Consider the following 15,644-nt stretch of genomic DNA (forward strand, 5'->3'; position numbering starts at 1 on the left):
CAAAATCGCAGGTTGAACTCAAAACCGAAAGGGAAAAAGGATGGGAATTTCTAATACATTATATTGTGAGGAAATTAACAATAATCAGATTATCATATCTTAAAGCATGCGCTATACAATGGTTATGGGGGGAAAACATCAACTGAATAATAATAATAATAAAATCAATTTGATTTCTTGTTTAGGTGAAAGACTCAATAATACAACTTCTAACATTTAAACGCATTCAGTTTTTTATCATAACAAATTATTGCTGAGTCAACCACTCTCATCACAACACATAGATCACGTAAGCAAAAAATCAATGGACAAAAAAGTTTAGAAGCAACAATGCATCATATATTCCACACCAAAGCATATATAGAAATGCATGAAAGATTACTAATTCCAGAGAATATTCAATACCAAAGCATATATAGAAATAAATTTTTTTAAAAAAAAATCCCAAAAGGAAAAGTTTGACAACACAAATTGTAAAATCATATCTCAACAAGTTAACAAAAAGGGTCTCCAAACCAAAAACCAACACAAATGTTTTCATCCTCTACTCTTCCAATATTGTTCCCTTCTCGCTTACATAAATACCATCAAGAAACTTCCGGATATCCTTGTTCTTAACATGACATTTCTGTGGCAAACAAGCAAACAAACAATTAGTTAAAGCCTAAAACAATAGCAATTGAGAAAAGATTAAAAGGGAACATGTGCATAGAGAAAGAGGGTACCTGGTTAATGAGAGCACATGACCTAGAAACAAGTTCAATGTCGTTTCCATCCAAGACCAATTCATCTTTGACCTTTTCAGATCTAACAACCGACACGCCCTCAAGCATGTCCACTTTCCTCACCTAATCATAAACGTAATAACCAAATAAATCACTTAACCTAACACCACAATTTATTCCTGATAACATATGACACAGAAACTAAATAAAAAAATTGAAAACAAAAAACAACAGTGTTGAGCACCTTCTTCTCGCCGAGGAAATTTCTGATCTCGATGGACTTGCTGTTGTTGCCAATGCTAGCGTTGATAGGAAAATGAGCGTACACGAATCTCATTTTGTATCGGTATCCCTTGGTGACGCCGGTGATCAAATTCTCAACGTGGCTGAGGGCGGTGCGGATGGCGGCGGAGGTTTTACGAGAACCAAACCAAGAATCAATCTTGAGCTTCCTTTTACCGCCATCGTCGGTAATAAGTTGGAAGTCCAAGTTCAGATGGTGGAAGTCTCGCACGAGTTTTCCACGAGGGCCCTCAACCTCGATAACCTTAGCGTGAACCTTGATGCTCACGCCGTCGGGAATATTCATGGTCTCAGACGACAAGATCGTCTTCATTTTGCGTCTCTGTTTTACACTCCTAGGACTTCTGCCACAGTGCCTCCTCTCAACTGCTGCAGAAACACAAAACCCTAATTCGCTTGGAGTTTATATTGAACTTCATACATCACATAAACAAGGTTTGGGCTAGGCCCATCTTACACTTGGGTCTCGCTGCTTTCTTGGCCCGTGTGTTTTGTCCTCAACAACCTATTTTATTTTGCACAATTTCTTTTTTAAAAAATCCATAGCACAATTGAATGATTGATACATATCAACAAACTCACTCGCACAAAACATTCAAATTGTTATTTTATTTTATCATAGGTTAAGTTAACTTCCAGATCCTAAATCATTCTACAATTTTTAAATATTTTCTTGAACAAAATATATTTCCAATTAAGTTCAAGAATTTGAATTTGTTTTTGTTTTTTTAATTAGATCCGTAATGCATACACCTAATTAAAAAATATATACAACTTTATAGATTCAAATAAAAAAATACAAGAAATTTAATTAAAAAAAATTGAAAGACGTAACTAAAAATTTGATAAATTTTTAAGAACCTGCATAATAGTTAAACATTTTAAAAATCACTCTAGATCCACTTTTTATTTCATTAATCGGAAAAAATTGAATGCTTTTACTTTTAAGCTATTTATTTATATATCTAATTATTCCACAATTTTTTTATTTCAATTGTTGGATGACTTTTTTTCTCAAAAAAATATTTTCTAATTATTTATTATAACTATTTTAATATTTTTGCTTGCGTTCATTTTTCTTTTTTTATCTATTCATTGTATTTATCACGTTTTATAGAGATGATATCACTCTTGATTTTCCCTTCTCACACTTTGTCCATTTTGTAGTTTTTCTAACGTTTTTTATTCTATTTTTTTACACAAATATTAATAGTTCTTTTCATCAGAAAAAGATGACACATAAGAATAAATTATACTCCACAAAATTAAAATGATATCATGAAAATATATAAATAATTAATTATTATTATTTTAACTACTACAAAATCATGAAATCATTATGACATAATTGATAGATATTTTTGTTTGATAATGATTTTAATCCTAAGTGTGTACATAAAAAAATATATTCGGAGAGAAATTTATCTCTTAAATAAATATCTGAATATCTGAAAAGATTAATTATTAACTATCCTATTAAAAGAATCCTTTACTATAAAAAATCATTGTTTTCATCATTCAAGTTAATCCAAATACAAAATTAGAATAATAAAGTATTCACATATCATCATTATTCGAAAAGAGAAAGAGAGAAGCAGCACATAAATGCTTTCTTTAGATCGAATTATTTTTCAAACGTACCTTCAACCAACCACTTTTCTCGTTTTTATTTTCTGTTCTCACTCACGTGTGAACACAAAACATTTAGCTGTTTGAAGACTTGAGTCAAAATATCACCGGTCTAGTTTGAAAATCCTTCTTTGACACCGAGCGGCACTTGCATTAGATATGTTAGTAACATTTTACGTTTAACTCTTTCTTCATAAATAGTAACATACCACACAAATATTTATTCCCTCTCCGTTACGTCTTACACTCGAGAAATTATTAGATAGCACGGGCCATAACTTCATCTTGCAATAGTTGCAGTATAAGTTGCATTAATTTGTTGCCTTTAATATTCTCCGACGCATGAACTCATACAGATAAATCTTCATCCATTTCAGACTTTTATATGTGATGACAATGGTAACAATGAAAAACAAGATAACAGAAATAAAGACAAAATATGCAGTTGATTTTTACAGGTAACAAAACAATATCAGTGGGCAAAGCCAGCAACCTCTTTGACAGGTTCCTCTTCTCCCCTGTTGTCTCCTTCTTTCACAGCCAAAACAACCAAAATCAACAACAACGGATAGCTCACAGTAGTGAGCACCCAATTCACAATCAACTGAGCCATAGCGGACACATTATGGTTATCAATTTGCCAAGCCACTGCTGCCCCTGCACTTTGTATGCCTTTATAGAACCCAGCATACCTATATAATAAGCACAACCAATAGTTAATTCCCCAACTTTCAAGCATGATTAATATATAGTCAATTAACTACACCCTTATAAATACAAAAATTAATCAAATAATTAGACACGATAAAACATTAACAAATAGTTGGTCTAAGTAGCAACGAGTTCGGATTTCTTAAACAAATGATCTGGAATTAAAAATAATTAAACATGAGATTAACAAGTGATTGGTCTGAATAATTTTGATTCACTAAAGTTGATTGAAATCTTGACTTTTACATAAGGAGAAAACTTGAATGAAAGGAGGAAGAGTATGCTAAGAGTGCCAACAAATCTTTTGAAAGAGATTATCTTAGTAATTGACTCAGGAGAGTCCTAGCAATCATATGCTAAAAAACTCAAAGAATAAAGATTCTGCCTTGTATGAATTTACCTGCTAAGAATCTCAGAATCATTGGCCAGGGCACCGATAACCCAATAGACCATGCTTTGGAACACGGCATCAAGCAACCCAAAACTGAAATACAAAACAAAAGGCCCAGCATAGCGAGAACCGGAGTCCTTGAAATCCAAGATCACCCCGGGGTCATGCTTAATCTGATTCGCAAGTGCACCACCCCAAATAGCAGAAGCAAGAAGAGCAACCACACCAATCCCCACAACCCCTCTCTTCCTCCTGCTCCTAAAGCTGAAATCCATCACATACCCAATCCCAACCGAACCCACCATCTGCGCCCCCCAATAGAACACATTGTTGAACCCTCTAGTCCTCAAATTGAACTGCGGCTTATTAACATGGTTAAACTGGTAGGTATAAAAAAAATTACTAGACCAAGCAGCGGGAATAATGAGAAGCATCTTCCAGTTGTAGAAAAGCTTGAGAATTTCAACGGATTCAGTTGCCGCATTGGAGTACAACATTTTAGTACACCGAGTCCCATCGTCGCGAACAACCTTGCTAGCGGGTAAAATGGTCAACGACAGAACAGCCCCAACGGCCATAAATACCATGAATCCTATGTAGGTTCCGTCGTTGACAGTGACAGCTGAGTCACCGCGATTGTAATTGAGAATGAAGGGAATTAGGCCACCGATGACACCCCCCATGTTGAAGATGCTCCAGAAGATGGAAATGTAAGTGCCTTTCCGATTCTCCGGAGGGTAGGAGGTCATGATGGCGCCCTGCGCGGCCCAGAGGAGCCCTGCGCCGACGCCGAGGATGGCGCCGGCGACGATGGCGAAGAACTGGTGCTGGTAGTGGTTGTAGTAGAGGAAGGAGCCTGCGTAGAGGACGTAGGTGGAGCAACCTGCGAAGATGATAGGAATTATAAAATTGGTTTGACGAAAGAAAGGAGAATGAAGGGAGAAGAAGTCGCCGGTTTCAAAGTTGTGACTTGAAATATCCCGACCGACAAAAAATAATAACTAACCTGCGAAGAGGGTGAGGTGGGGTCCGAGAATGTTGTAGATGCCGCCGCCGAGGATGCCGAAGATGGCGAAGGTGGTGTAGAGGGCGGTGAGGGCGTTGTTGGAGGCGGTTGCGTTGACTTGGCCACCGCCACCCATGCCGGAGAGGGCGTTGAACATTCCCGGGCAACAGAAACAGACCAACCCAATTAAAACGATCTGAATGAAGGGTGAATTGTATCTGAAAAGGGGAGAACTTTTTGTGTTTTGTGGGGTCTGGGTACCTGGTTCATCATTTCCGGGGGTACCCATTTGATGACACTAGAGAGAGTCAAAGAGGGTAAGAAATGTAACAGTTGTTGGAGGTAATGGGAGAGAATTTAAGGGGGGAGAGTGAAGTAGTAGAAGCGTGATGGGAACACAACAAGAGGGTTGGCCTGTAGAATAGGACAAATTTGGAGTCAGATTTTGTATTTTTGCACTTACAAAGCTATCTATCTATCTATGCACATGGCAGCCAAGCAGGCTAGGATTCCAGATGCTTACGCAAGCTCCTTCTCTCGACGGAAATGGCCGTTTTCTTCTCCCAAAAAGGTATTTCTTTGATTTGAAAGAGGACTTTCTGCTTGGCTGATTCCGATCACCAAAACAAAAGCGGATAGTTGAATTTCTCTGTCTTTTTATGGTGTCTGTTAAGTTTTTATTTTATTTTATGTTATTATAATAATTATAATCAATTAAAAAGTTTTATTCTTTTTCTCTTTGTATGGAAATAGATTTGAAAGAAACAGAAAGGAGATGATAAGATACATCGTTCCTATAAATAATTATTATTGATTTTTTTAGATTTAAATTTCAAGAGGAGAGAATGATAGAGTTGAATGTTTATGGTCATAAAATATTTTTAAAAGTTAATAAATTTATTATATATAGATTGTGATTGAATGATGGTATGTTTTTTTTAAATGATATCTCAGTTAAAGATAAAAAGATTTTGATTTTTTTGGAAAAAATATTAAAATTAATTTTAAATGAGATCAAATTAATTTTATTTTAAAAAATAAAACTTAATTGAAAAATAAAAAAATCTAATTAAACTATTTTTAAAAATTATAAAACCTAGTTAAACTTTAAATATATTTCTAGAAAAATATTAAAATTAACATTTACTTTTGATAATATATTTCTCTTTTCTTTAATATATTTAGTATTTCGTTAATATTGTAAAATAACAGTCAAAATGAGGCTTTTTTTCTCTAGAACGTCAAACAAAATAAGACAAAGACAGTGGCAATTACCTAATCATTTTGACAATTTTAGAGCAAATATAATCCACACTTGCATGATTATATATATATATATATATATATATATATATATAATGATAATTTTTATTTAATTAATATATATATATTAAATAAAAATTATCATTATAATAAATTTTAAAATAATTATTATAAATAATAAATTAAGTATTACAATAATTTATAATTAGATGAAAATGTTAAAAAATGCATTTTAATTAAATTAATTTAGGTAATTCTTCTTAATACGTTGTTTCTAGTTTCTACCCTTCCGATGAATCCATGTAAATCTAGGCATCCAGAAAGATAGCAGCATAACAAATGGATCAACAACGATTAGGATCTTTTCTACATCGGCTCACCACCATTCAACAAATGTTCTTTTCTTGTCTGGACAACTAAAATTAATGAACTTACCATCTTGCTTCTTGACAGTATCTAATCTTTAAATAAATAATACTAACGATTAAATATAGTTTTTTTAAATAAAATGATATTCTTAATATAAATATTTTTTATTTATAAAAATATGTAATATGCTATGTTTATTTTTACCTATAAAAGACTCCGGCCGGCTGCAAATTCAACATCTCGTTATTTGTCTCTCTCTTCTTTGCCCTTCTTGTGAGTTGCGAGTGTGACAACATCACCTGCTACTAGTAAAATTGTAGTTCTAACAACATATATCTATTCTATTTTGAAGGCAGTGGAACTTATTTGGTTTAGGCTAAAATGGAATTACCTTCCATATAGCTAGTAGATAGGTAAGTGCGTAGGACTATATATATCCACGGTTTCTCCATAAGAGTTTGATTAACCATCATCATCAAAAACAATTTTTTTTTTATTTTTAAGTTAAATTTTAAATTAGTCGGAATTCATTTCTCGCAATAAACAAAAGTTAATCAAGAAAAAAAAATAAAAATTATAAACGTCTTAACTCTAAATAACGTGAGTTGGGACAAGTATTTTATACCCACAATTTCCCCATACTCGTTATTGTTACAAATATCAAGCCACATGCGACAACTAGCATATCTTTCTCTATTTTTTCAGCTTGGAATTTAATTTCGTCAGCGTTTTGCTTACATAGTCAGAGCAGTCATTTGATCCTGTGGGACTGCATGACACAAATGAACCCTACTTTATTCCTCATGTTCTAATTGCGCAAGTTAGCATCTCTTCAAGAATTTCGTTAGGTAGTAACCATCCTGTCAGAAATTACATAATTAATCTGTTTGAGTGTGGAAAAGTAATTAGACTCTATTTTCATGTATACATAATCAAGAACTAACATTGGCTGATAATTTCTTTCTTTCTTTCTTTTTTTTATCAAGATTTGATTTGCGAGGTGACTTGATAGTTCTAGCCAATTTGTATCTTCTTAACCGGAGTTCATTCGCTGCAAAATTGTTCTCTATCGACAAGATTTGGTTCAAACTGTGATTTTTTCAGTACATTTTTTATTAAGAAAAATCCGTATAATAAGTCTTGCTAAACAAAAGGACTCAACTTGGTGTTATTGATGATTTAGGATCGTCAGGTCAAAAACATACAAACTATAATAAACAAACTTGCATAGTTCTACAGTATCATGTTATAATATAACTTATTGAGATGCGTTTGACTGAAACATCAAGGCATATCCGTCACCTTTGAGTTTCGATCTGGTGCTTCTAGTAGTTTATAACTGACGAACAGATGACCATATTTTACACCTCTAACTAGGGGTGCTCCTGTCTCGTGCAGTCAGAAGGAAAACCTTGCATGTAATACAATGGCTTCATAATTATTATTCCTTGTATACTTTCACTTAGGGGTATAATTGAATGGGAGATAGGGTTTTTTTTAGCTCAAACCGATGAAATAATGATGAGTTGGAATATGTCCATTGTTGATCGAGTTCATTGTTTTAAGTAAGAAACTCTAACTGAACCAACCTAATTTTAATTATGTTGGTTTGGACCAGGTAGTCGAGTCAATTGATTAAAATATTATTATATTCTAAAAATTTGAAAAATAGTTCAAACAACTAATGAGCATGCAAGCAAATAAAACAAATGAAAAAGTAGTTTCGAGTCATAAAAACAATAATGCTCATAGTGTTGCTCAAGGTCAAGGGCTAAGCACAACTGAGAAGCAAAATAAGAGAAATGTCAAAGTAAAGAATTTCCCAGGTGCAATCCTCTGGTAGTCTATATTCTGTCAAGATAAAACTTTGTAATTCTAAGAAACTCATTCTACTTTGTACATTGAAATTCCACATCGACATGATCGTGATGCTGATGCAGTTGCTCTTGAGCTTCAGGACGGTCAACGATCACTCCAGACCACCCACATTTGCCCGGAAAATAATGCATGAAAACCAATACAGGTAACATAGGAATTAGGAATGCGTCCAAATATCCATAGAAGTAGGAGGCACCCAACACAAGAGACCAACAGTGGCTGTCTCTGTGGTGCTGTTGATTGTGGACGACAGCATAGTAAGTGCATGTTCATTTTCCACTTTCCAGTGCTCATTCAACCCAATCCACCTCTTGCATTGGATTGGAGTTGAATGTGACTCAACTGAAATTCAATTCTTGATTGTCTAGGCACATTTTAAGCACACATTGATAAGGCGAGAAATGCTAACAAAACACTTCTTATTATTGACTTAAGTTTATTAGAAGTTACAAAATTTTGTGAGCTTTAATCACAAAAGTTTATTTAATAATCTCCCTTCACGATTGTGTAATTCAATCAATTTTTATTAATAGTAGAGAGTATATTAGTAAAGAGCGAGTTGGCGAATGTCTTGCATTCCTTAGGATGTTTGCCTGGCTAAAGTACTTTTTATGGGTCTTCGACAACGGTATTTCCACATGCATTGAGCACACAGAAACTAGGACTGAACATTCAATAAAAACTGTTACTGATAGAGAACTGTGGAGTGAATACCTCATCATTGATCATAGAATCACAGAAAAATGAAACTCGATCTGATGATATTCATACAGTAAGGTTTTTAGTACATGCAGCACAAATGCTAACCAATCAACCCAACAGACTAACTGATCTAATTGATATCTAAATACCTAATTGATTTAACTGTAAAATTAAACACCAACAAAAAGCACACTGAACATGGAGAACAACTTAATGTATTAACCGAGCTTGCTTCTGTACCCTTCCTCAATGGAAAAATCAGATTATTAGTGCTCTTCTAGACGAAAGAAGTCATTCTTGTTTCTAATACAGTCACATTTATAAACATTCCTGAATATGAGGTTCAGAACGAAAGACTAAAATGTGTTTATTAAACATCAAATGAAGCGGAGAACCTAAGACTAAAGCTTCAACAAAATCTATCCTCTATAACAAAATTGGAGCCATTATAGATTTCAACTTAGTAGCTAGCATCTCTTAACTGTGATAAAGTAAAAAAATATCAAATCAAATGTTATGGGTTGTACTTCATATTCTCTGTAATGGTTACAAAGAAGTACCCACTTAACAAAATTCTTATTTATGCAGAAATTCATTTAAATAAATGTTTTGTCAACCGTGCATTTTTTAAGAAGCCTATTTAGTCATTTTGTAAGTTATACAAGAAACAAGCATGGAACAAAGAAAAGCAAACAAGCCTCCAAAGTTATCAAGCAAAGAACTGGCACCATATGACTAGAAACAAAGACACTAAAACACTGTCCTTCCTGAGCTATAGGTGGCTTAATAGCAAAAAATGGCTTTTTTCTTCAAATGCATGATGAACTTAGATAATTCCCAATAAGCTTTATCCTTAACACCTTAACTTTCAACTTCAAGGCTGAGAAAGTTGGGATTATCAATGTCTGAACAATTAGCCACTACATCTTGCTCATCTAAGCATGCAATGTGGATTTAGGAGATAGTCCTCAGTAGTCTACAGTGAAGACCAAACTCCTTCATCCTTGTTGACTGATTTGGTTCAATTGGAAATGGAAAGGACATCTTTCAAACTTTCAGTTAGAAACCAACACCCCTTTCTTGCTCACAGGACTAACGCTTGTAATAATGAAAATCCAAGTAACTTGAGAAACTGACAAGGTCCACGATTAGTACATAAAGACTCTTATGAGAATAATTCCCACCATGATAAATTAAAACCAAGCAATTCCTACAATCCACAAGCTTCTGCAAAGTTAAATTAAAACGCGTGATGCCAACTGAGGATTATGAAATATGAACTATGATAAATTTCTTTTGAACTAATAAAACTGATCTAAAGAAGGTTTACCCCCCCTCTTTTTAAGATTTGGATTCATCAGCACTAGGCCTAAAGGCAGCAACTTTGGCTGTGTAAATTGTAATTACTGCTACAAAAACTTGATTGTTTTAAACCCAAATTTAACTCATTTCGCTCTCATCTTTCTGTTAGGAGTCAGGGTGATTATTCATTCATTTACACATGAAATTTGATTATAACAGAGACGCGTCCCCTTCAATCATCAGCAGCTAGGATCTAAGAAAAATCAAAGCAGAAAACGAAAGCTGTTCGAAGTGATGCTCTGATCTGATGGAAACGCCGCAGACCCTAGAGAAGGTTGGGTAGAATTCGGGTCATGGGCTTGGCCCATCAAAGAAGCCCGAAAGACCGATGTGGAGGCATGAGCCGAGGAAGACGGTGGTGATTACACGTGTCAAGTGTCAACACGAGGATAAGGTCTCGGCGTCGCACTCCTCTTAATCTCTTTGATTTAGTAAATTGAAACGTTAAAAGTGTGAAAGATAAGCCACTGATCACTGATGAGTGATGAGAGAGAGAAGAGAACCGTTGGCGTTGGGTGAATCGTGCTCGTGCATGTGACAAACAAGCCATTAAAATAATTTAAATTAAATTAAGAAACTTGTTTCTCTCGTTCATACGGTGTTTTTTTTTAAAAAAAATTAAAAAAGAAAAAAAAAGGTGATGGGTTAAGCAAGAGCGTTGGATCCGGTAGCTTTATCCAAAATGTAGGTAAAGTGGGGGCGAAATTACATTTGGGGTGCATTTGGTTTGCATTTTGGTTTGCGTATGTTTTGTCCTATCTGGGTGCGTCAACCCCACAAGTGTAAAGTCACCAGCTTCACCATTCAGCGCCATATTTCTATAAATACCCTTTTCCTTTCGCTTCTCTCCTTGTTTAATTTTAGCTTTTTAGGTTCTTCTTCTTCTTCGGTGAGAGTTAGAGAGAGAGAGAGAGAGAGAGAAGGCTCTTTTTTTCTTTTTTGTTGGTTTCTCTTGTTTTTTTTTTGTAGGTACTGAGGAAGAAAGACCAAAACTTTATCCGCTTGCTTCACTTAGCTCAAGAGCGTGTAAGTTAATCTCCCTTTGTTTTCTTTTGTTGGGTCTGTTATGATTCTTTCTTAATTCTCCTTTATCATCATCACCATTATTATTATTATTATTATTATTATTATTATTATTATTATTATTATTATTAAGGTGTAATGTTAATTATTTTTGATGGTATGGTTTTCTGGAACGGAAAATATCACTCAGAATTTTGGCGTATGATTCTTGTTGACAGAGCGCGTGTGTTAATTGTTGTGTTGTCTGTTGTTGGGAAAATCCCACTTGGCCTTTTGTTTAGATCTGTCGCATGTGAGCGTTTGTTTCTGCCTAGAATAAACGCCGTTTGTGTTGTGACGGTTTGTCAAAGGTAGATGGAGCAGTTGAATATAATTTTTGTTCACGAATTAGATTCCAGATTTGCTTTTTGTGATATCTTATTTGATTTTATGACAATGGTTGATCAACGGCTGTTGACTCTTGTGGCTTGTGTTGGGTCTTTTCGTTTAACAAATATCCGTGGCGTTTTGTGAATGTGAATAAGATATTGTTGAGAAGAGAACCTTTTCAGAAGAAAACCAAGATAAGGGTGGTTGGTTTTGGTTATAGAGTGTGTCAGATCTTAAATGTAGTATCTTTATAGCTAGCAGATGAATTTTTGTTGAGTTTGACTGAAATCTGTGTTGTTGTGGTGGGGAATGCAGACAATTCAGGCAAAGGCCTTGAAGTCGGAGTGTGTGTTAAGGATTTCTTAGGAGTTGCTTCTGTCTTGACTGAAGAAATGGAGGTATATGGCAAATCTATGGTTGCAGGTCCTGCAAATGTTATTTTTCTGTCAAGTATTTTGGGCCAAGAAGGTCCAGTTCCCGGTCACAAATGCGACTGGAAATGTCAAAATGAACATGTTTGTGGAAACATGTATCGCTGCAAGCTAACTGGGCTGACTCACATCTGTGATAAAAACTGTAACCAGAGAATTCTGTATGACAACCATAGCTCCCTTTGTCGAGCTAGTGGTCAAATTTTCCCCCTTTCACCTGCAGAGGAACAGGCAGTGAGAGGCGTACGAAGGAAGCTTGATGCAGAGAATTCGCCTTCCGAAAGCTGTGGTTTTAAGCGTAGACGGGGGGATGCCCAAATCCATCCTTCTCCTTTTGAGAGATCTTTCTCTGCTGTCAGCCCTATCTGCAGCCAAGTTGGAGATGGCATGGATATGAGCTAGATATATATTATTTAACTGGAAAAACTCTATCATTTCACTTGTGCTTTTTTTCTCCCTTTTTCTATCAGATGAGTATGAATAACAGAACCTGAACAATTATGGTTTCGTATTGATGGACATGTATGTTCATCTATTGTAGGAACTCCTTATATTTCTAGTATGAATGTAATGTAGTGCTTAATGTAGCTTGACTGTTGAATGGGGATTTGAGCAGGCTTTATTTAGTATTCAGATAGTTATGAAATCAAAATTGACTTCAGTTTATTGCTAACCTTGGTGAGAAGCAGACTGTTGTAGCTGGATTTTGAATGCTGCACTATGAATCAATGATGTACTTAACTGTTAACATTTTCTAGCCAACCTGTCAGGTTTCTAGTGTTTTTGTACGGCGCTATTCGAGTATTAGTGTACTCATTACTAAGACTAGTGCTGTTAAGTTGTATTATTTTACTCCTTTATTTCCCTCAATTCCACGAGAACAGCTCATGATTATCGATCTTATCTCTTAGGCTTTCAGGGTTATGTTGATTGCCTTGACTTCTGTAAGCTCAGGTTCTCTCCAGTTCCTCACATGGACAAAATTGTGCATGTGAAAACTAATTTTTAATTTTGCTGCCTAATTTTTTCTTGATCTTTTGCAGGCTCAACAAATATGATAGTTCACATTTTCATTAATTTATCTTTTGATTATCTTATTCATTCCATGAGTTAACTGATGTCTGGCTGTCTGAGTTTAATGTGACTTGTGCAGGTTTTGAAGCATGTGCTAGCAAGGAGCATTCAAAACATTTGTGTTGCAATACTGAATAACATTTTAACATGGATTTGCTCTAATACTAGAAGATGAAATATTGATACTTCTCGTTTTCTTGTAGGTATAAGCTTAGCTGTTCATGCTCAAATATACCACTTCTGAATTTTAGGCAACAATTTATGTGGCTGTAAGAACATCGAGTTATGATGAGACTTAGCAGCTGGTACCTGGTATGGAGTAGATGTAACAGTTGAGGAAAGGACAGTTATGATGCTCTCAACAAGTTTTGGTGGATGATCAAGACACACTAGGAAAAGTTGAAAAAGTTTGCATACCCAATTTCAATATAGTTTGAATTTTGAAGTATAAGACCAAATGAATTTGTCTTCCACTGTAAGAGCCTGTGGACAGTGGCAATGATTGAACAAATAAAAGTGACCTGTCCTGGGATATTGACTGGTGACGATTATCAGCATTGTCTATGACTCCAGCCTGCATACATTTCCCTCTTTATTGGAGGATTGAAAGTGATTTTCCCTTGAAAGTAAACTCTCCTAAACCTTGATAATGTTTTTTTGCCAGTTTTTTGCTTTTGTATTCAAGGCAGATGTAAGTTTGTATCAATGCCGGAGGTTTGTAACTTGTAAGAATATCTCTTGTTTCTATTCTTTTGACATTTTGTATCACACCTTCATTAATGAAATTTGGAATAGTCAAGTTTTATACAAGCTATTCAAAGTAATTCATGTCTGTTTTAAAAGTCTCCCCTTTAAGCACTATTACATGGTAGTTTTTAAATAAATCTACACAAGCCGCCTATCCTGGGAGGAAAGCCTAGTGGGAAATAAAGTAAAATCTAGGGGATGGTGTTGAATTTTTTTGGTCCCCTTAGTTAACTCTCGTTTTAAATAAGTGAGAGATTAAAACCATTAATTAGAAAAACCTAGAGGATGGTGTTGAAGGAAAGCCTAGTGGAAAATAAAGAAAAATCTAGGAGATGGTGTTGAATTTTTTTGGTCCCCTTAGTGAACTCGTTTTAAATAAGTGAGTGATTAAAACCATTAATTAGAAAATCAATAAAAAAATTTATGATAAAGTAAACGTGTATACCATAACAAACTCCTTACCAAAAAAAAAAAATACCATAGCAAACTATGAATTTGTTATTTTGATATATTCATCAATAAGTTGTCTTCACATTTCTCTCTGAAGTGTACTTTTCACTACATAACATCAAATTTCTGAGGAAAGGTTTCACCGATTGGTAGTTACAAATTATGGTTGGAAGCTGATTTATCCTCTGCTGTGGATTTCGTGGTAACTAACTTGCTATCCAAGTTAGCGTCATTGTCCTCCAATTGTTTTGCCGAATTCGTGAATTGTTGGAAGAAGCCTTGGCAGTGGCAGATGAAGAACTCATGTTTATCGTGAAAGCAATGTGGTACCTGATTGGTTAGTAAATCATTTCCATTTCGGCATTCCCTTTCTTGGAGATGCACTTTAAATGGAAAATTATAAAGAATAATCAACCATTCACTAAAAAAATAACTATTGAATATATGCACTATATAATGAATAATTAAATTATTAAATTTTTCATTATTCTTTTTCTAATCTACAGCTACTACGTATACTTTATTCTTAGTGCACTAGAAGAGTCATAATACTCAAAGAAAACTCTACTTTCTGTACCAGAAAAGAATAATGGAAAGAGCCTAAGAGGAGGGGCCCTCTAACTTATTAATGTGGAATTAACTTTTGTATAATTTAAATAACAAAAACTAACTTACAAATTCTTTTGATAAAAATGGTACTCAGGGCGTGGAGTATGTGTGTAATCAATTTATTTCAAGAATAGTTCTTGATAAAGGTTTTAACTTAATAATTTTATACATATTGAATTTTATTAATTTCATTAGAGTGTGTGCAAATAAGTTATTCCTTTAATAGTTCTTGGCAAAAGTTTTACTTCAATAATTCTATACATGTTGAATTTTATTAATTTCATTAGAGTGTGTGTAAATAAGTTATTCCTTTAATAGTTCTTGGCAAAAGTTTTACTTAAAAAAATCGATACATATTGAATTTTATTAATTTAATTGTTAAATATTTGATATTCCCTCAAGACCATGCACAATAAAATTTACATAAATTGGACATTTGTAATTATCTAACATTATATTTGAGTATTTACTTATATACTTAAAAATATATTATTATACATTAAATTAGTTTTATTAATTGGTATCTTCTAGTTCTAGTCTGCGACATGGATAATAACTAGGAATAGGATACTTGAGGGAGGTTGCGGTCAATTTTACCGTTG

The 15,644-nt window shown here is 34.3% G+C and overlaps 3 protein-coding genes across 3 annotated transcripts; 1 reads left to right on the forward strand and 2 right to left on the reverse strand.

Moving 5' to 3' along the window:
* Positions 1 to 412: 412 nt before the first annotated feature.
* Positions 413 to 1,427, reverse strand: LOC100811498 (60S ribosomal protein L9-like). Its single transcript, NM_001371759.1, has 3 exons — positions 970 to 1,427; positions 726 to 848; positions 413 to 628 (listed from the first exon to the last, which is right to left on the reverse strand). Exons 1-3 carry the CDS (start codon positions 1,339 to 1,341, stop codon positions 545 to 547), a joined length of 579 nt encoding a protein of 192 aa, NP_001358688.1. The 5' UTR covers positions 1,342 to 1,427; the 3' UTR covers positions 413 to 544.
* Positions 1,428 to 2,963: 1,536 nt separating this feature from the next.
* Positions 2,964 to 5,387, reverse strand: LOC100809554 (UNC93-like protein 1). The gene is made up of 3 exons (XM_003526725.5): positions 4,766 to 5,387; positions 3,769 to 4,642; positions 2,964 to 3,349 (listed from the first exon to the last, which is right to left on the reverse strand). The coding sequence occupies exons 1-3, from the start codon at positions 5,052 to 5,054 to the stop codon at positions 3,130 to 3,132; spliced, it is 1,383 nt and encodes a 460-aa protein (XP_003526773.1). The 5' UTR covers positions 5,055 to 5,387; the 3' UTR covers positions 2,964 to 3,129.
* Positions 5,388 to 11,191: 5,804 nt separating this feature from the next.
* LOC100527296 (uncharacterized) lies at positions 11,192 to 12,930 on the forward strand. Its single transcript, NM_001250800.2, has 2 exons — positions 11,192 to 11,365; positions 12,047 to 12,930. The coding sequence occupies exon 2, from the start codon at positions 12,124 to 12,126 to the stop codon at positions 12,562 to 12,564; it is 441 nt and encodes a 146-aa protein (NP_001237729.1). The 5' UTR covers positions 11,192 to 11,365; positions 12,047 to 12,123; the 3' UTR covers positions 12,565 to 12,930.
* Positions 12,931 to 15,644: the final 2,714 nt, after the last annotated feature.

This window comes from Glycine max, chromosome 6 (assembly GCF_000004515.6).
Source record: "Glycine max cultivar Williams 82 chromosome 6, Glycine_max_v4.0, whole genome shotgun sequence".
In the NCBI taxonomy this organism is placed as follows: Eukaryota; Viridiplantae; Streptophyta; class Magnoliopsida; order Fabales; family Fabaceae; genus Glycine; species Glycine max.

Coding starts and splice junctions, on each gene's coding strand:
- LOC100811498 (NM_001371759.1), bottom strand. CDS start 1,341: ATGAAGACGATCTTGTCGTCTGAGACCATGAATATTCCCGACGGCGTG. Junction 849..969: donor ATTTCCTCGGCGAGAAGAAG/GTGCTCAACACT, acceptor GTTTATGATTAG/GTGAGGAAAGTGGACATGCT. Junction 629..725: donor CATGTGCTCTCATTAACCAG/GTACCCTCTTTC, acceptor TGTTTGCCACAG/AAATGTCATGTTAAGAACAA.
- LOC100809554 (XM_003526725.5), bottom strand. CDS start 5,054: ATGGGTACCCCCGGAAATGATGAACCAGGTACCCAGACCCCACAAAAC. Junction 4,643..4,765: donor CCACCTCACCCTCTTCGCAG/GTTAGTTATTAT, acceptor TCATCTTCGCAG/GTTGCTCCACCTACGTCCTC. Junction 3,350..3,768: donor GATTCTGAGATTCTTAGCAG/GTAAATTCATAC, acceptor CTTATTATATAG/GTATGCTGGGTTCTATAAAG.
- LOC100527296 (NM_001250800.2), top strand. CDS start 12,124: ATGGAGGTATATGGCAAATCTATGGTTGCAGGTCCTGCAAATGTTATT.